Below are 3,142 nucleotides of genomic sequence, written 5' to 3' on the forward strand. Positions count from 1 at the left end.
AGAGGTCGACAAACCCATACCACATTCATCGATTCTGACTGTTCTTTCATTTCAGCATTCTTCGAGGAATCCAGTGCTTGTCGCTAAGCCCTCTTGTCACTAAGTGGAGAAAGCTGAGATCTAACAATTCACCACCACACCTGCTTTTTCTTTAAAGACATTTGTAGTTTAATGCATGTACTATATGAATCATGGGGATGTGATAAAAGTTCATATATGTATATATAAATATGTCATATGAATATATGAGATTTTTGTCATTAATATTATACAAACATGTTTATTCCCTATAACTTCATATATTAGGTGACTCCTATGTACCAACCATAAAAGTTATGGGTTCAGAAAAAGCCAGGTTAGATGAGTCACTGCTCATATTCGATTCCGTTGGGCTGCTAATTATCCCCAAGCTAAACTGTATTCAATGTAAGGTCCATATGTCTAAATACCTTTACATAAACTTCTAAGGATATAGAGTTAGGATAAAAACAAGATAATTTGCTGCAAAACTATAAATATATTTTAATAAATGTAATTGATGTGCATAAAAAGAAGTGTAATTAACTATCATCAGGTTATAATATATGGCTCATTCTTCTCCATACGCATCCATTGATCATAGTGTTTCAGTGACCAACTGGATTCCTTATACCAGTAATCGCCTGGATTCCTTATTCCAGTGACTACCTGGATTCCTTATTCGGACTCAGGCTCTTGGTTGACGCTTCGCTTCCCGATGAAGAATTTCTTGAGGTGGCCGCCTCCAAGACCTCCCAATTTCTTGAATCCTCCTCCAATGTGGCTTCCATGACTGTATCCCTTGGAATGGCTGAATCCATTGGCATAGTTTCCAGCACTCAAGAGTCCACCTTTCGCGCCGTATCCACCACCCAATCCACCGAATAGGCCTCCAAGTCCGAGTATTGGCTCGGGATCAGCACTTCGTTTGCCCAGGAGGTGCGTGTTAAGATGGCCATGTTTCAGCCCACCAGCTCCTCCGAATTTTTTCAGGATGTGGTTTCCATGGCTGTACCCGTTGGAGTGGCTGAATCCATTGGCGTAGTTTCCAGCACTCAAGAGTCCACCAGCGCCGCCAATTCCACCACCGAATCCGCCGAATCCTCCAATACCTAGGCCGACTCCATGAGCTTTATCAGCGACCAAGGCTACCAACAGGACAGCGACCTGGAATTGGAATAACTAAGAATCATATCAAGAAAGAGAGAGAGAGAGAGAGAGAGAGAGAGAGAGAGAGAGAGAGAGAGAGAGAGAGAGACTGTACCTTCACAAAAATATGAGACGTTCGGTCAAGAGGAAAGCAAAACAACTATAATGACAGATATCCAAGATGGATGGTTTGTTATCACTAGAAATTGTCTTCATCAGTTTACAAGTCCTCTCAGGGATCAAGAAAATGTTTTTAAGAACGCATTCTTACAACAAAACATGTTTATACATATGAGTATACTACACAAACTCTGTACATAAATATACAAGGACATCTATACTAGCGTTTATAAAATTGATTATGGTATTATACACATACATATAAACATGCATACACACTATATATATATATATATATATATATATATATATATATATATATATATATATATATATATATATATATATATATATATATATATATATGCGTGTGTGTAGATATATACAAACAAACACAGACACATTATATATTTATATATATATATATATATATATATATATATATATATATATATTATATATATATATATATATATACATATATGTGTGTGTGTGTGTGTGTGTATAGAATATGTTCGTTTACGTTTATGTCCCTAAACACATATCCGTCTTACCTATGGAATCATGGTTGGACGTTTTCACTGTTCTACAGTTGTCAGTCTTATGCAGATCATGTAAAGCAACTTACCCTTATATATGAATGGGATATGAGGGAATCCACCCTCCTCATTCGGCCTTCGGCCCCACCTTTATTTAGGAAGAGGACCACAACGATGACCGTGAATTTCTTTCTGAGCTTAAACAATAAGTGAGCTTTACCAAATTCCCTCAAGAAATATTTGCATTTTTTGGCTTCCTGCGAATAATTGTTTCCTTTCATAGATATATTTTTTTATGTGTTCGTGTATCTACTTAATTTTTTTTTTCTAGGTTCTTTAAGTGTTTCCAGCAATGATATAAGAACCACGTCAAAGCTTCATGAAATAAGTTTAAAATGAACTTTTATTTGGACCACGATCTTTTCTCTGTATCATTAAGCTATCCAGCTGCCACATACAAGTTCTTTACATACACTGTTCTCTTGTCTTGTAACTTGTATGGTAACTTCTAATACATATTAGTGCAAGTTTTCCGAATATTTCTATATTTCTAGCTTTTCACCTTTTCTCTCTAAATATTTGTAGTTTATATGCAGACTTCTAAAACCTGGAAATTGATTCTTTTTTTTTTTTTTTTTTTTTATACCAACATCTCTACGTACATTATATTCTTTTCAAATTTGCTTACTTTGTATCAAGACGTACAGGATTTAAACACCATACTCAATGTTTTGCTTTATTATATGCTATATCTCTAATTTACTTCTGTAAAGAACAGTGGGATCTAAACATGCCTTTTTTTATATATTTAGAAATCATGTAGGACATTTTCTGATAATAGTGTGCCAATTACTTCCATTATTCTATCAAGCTTTTTAACATATTCCCATATTAAGGCTGGCCTTTAACCAGGTGTAAATTACGTCAGCAGTACTTAACAAAACGAAGTACATACATGGTTCAGTTTGGTCGTTTGTCTAAATAGCTCAACAGTTGCAATCCATGTGTATTTTATGCTTCAACTTACTGGAGTTTCATTTTCTTGTTCAAATCGATTTCTTTTCCGGTTGCATCTGAGGCTTTTTTCATAAAACGCAATAGCTTTAGATGACTTTCCATAATATGACCTACCGGATTTAGCAACTCGATGAACGATTTACATACCTTAGGTAAAAAGTTTACCATCCTTATCGTAATTTTTCAATTTGATATTTAATACTTGAAGTGTATTAAAATCTGTCTCTGGAACGTGAAGATTTCATCAGCATACCAAAATTTCCGTTTCAAGGATTTCGTGTTGAGGTTCGTTTAAAAGA

General features: G+C 34.9%; 1 protein-coding gene across 1 annotated transcript in view; it reads right to left on the reverse strand.

Moving 5' to 3' along the window:
• Positions 1–696: 696 nt before the first annotated feature.
• Positions 697–3,142, reverse strand: part of LOC135196633 (uncharacterized) — a 6,499-nt gene continuing 4,053 nt past the window's right edge. The window contains exon 2 of the mRNA XM_064223473.1: positions 697–1,185. Within this exon, the coding sequence (XP_064079543.1) occupies positions 697–1,185 (489 nt within the window). The remainder of the gene's footprint in view (positions 1,186–3,142) is intronic.

The sequence above is a fragment of the Macrobrachium nipponense genome, chromosome 18, assembly GCF_015104395.2.
Source record: "Macrobrachium nipponense isolate FS-2020 chromosome 18, ASM1510439v2, whole genome shotgun sequence".
Classification (NCBI taxonomy): Eukaryota; Metazoa; Arthropoda; class Malacostraca; order Decapoda; family Palaemonidae; genus Macrobrachium; species Macrobrachium nipponense.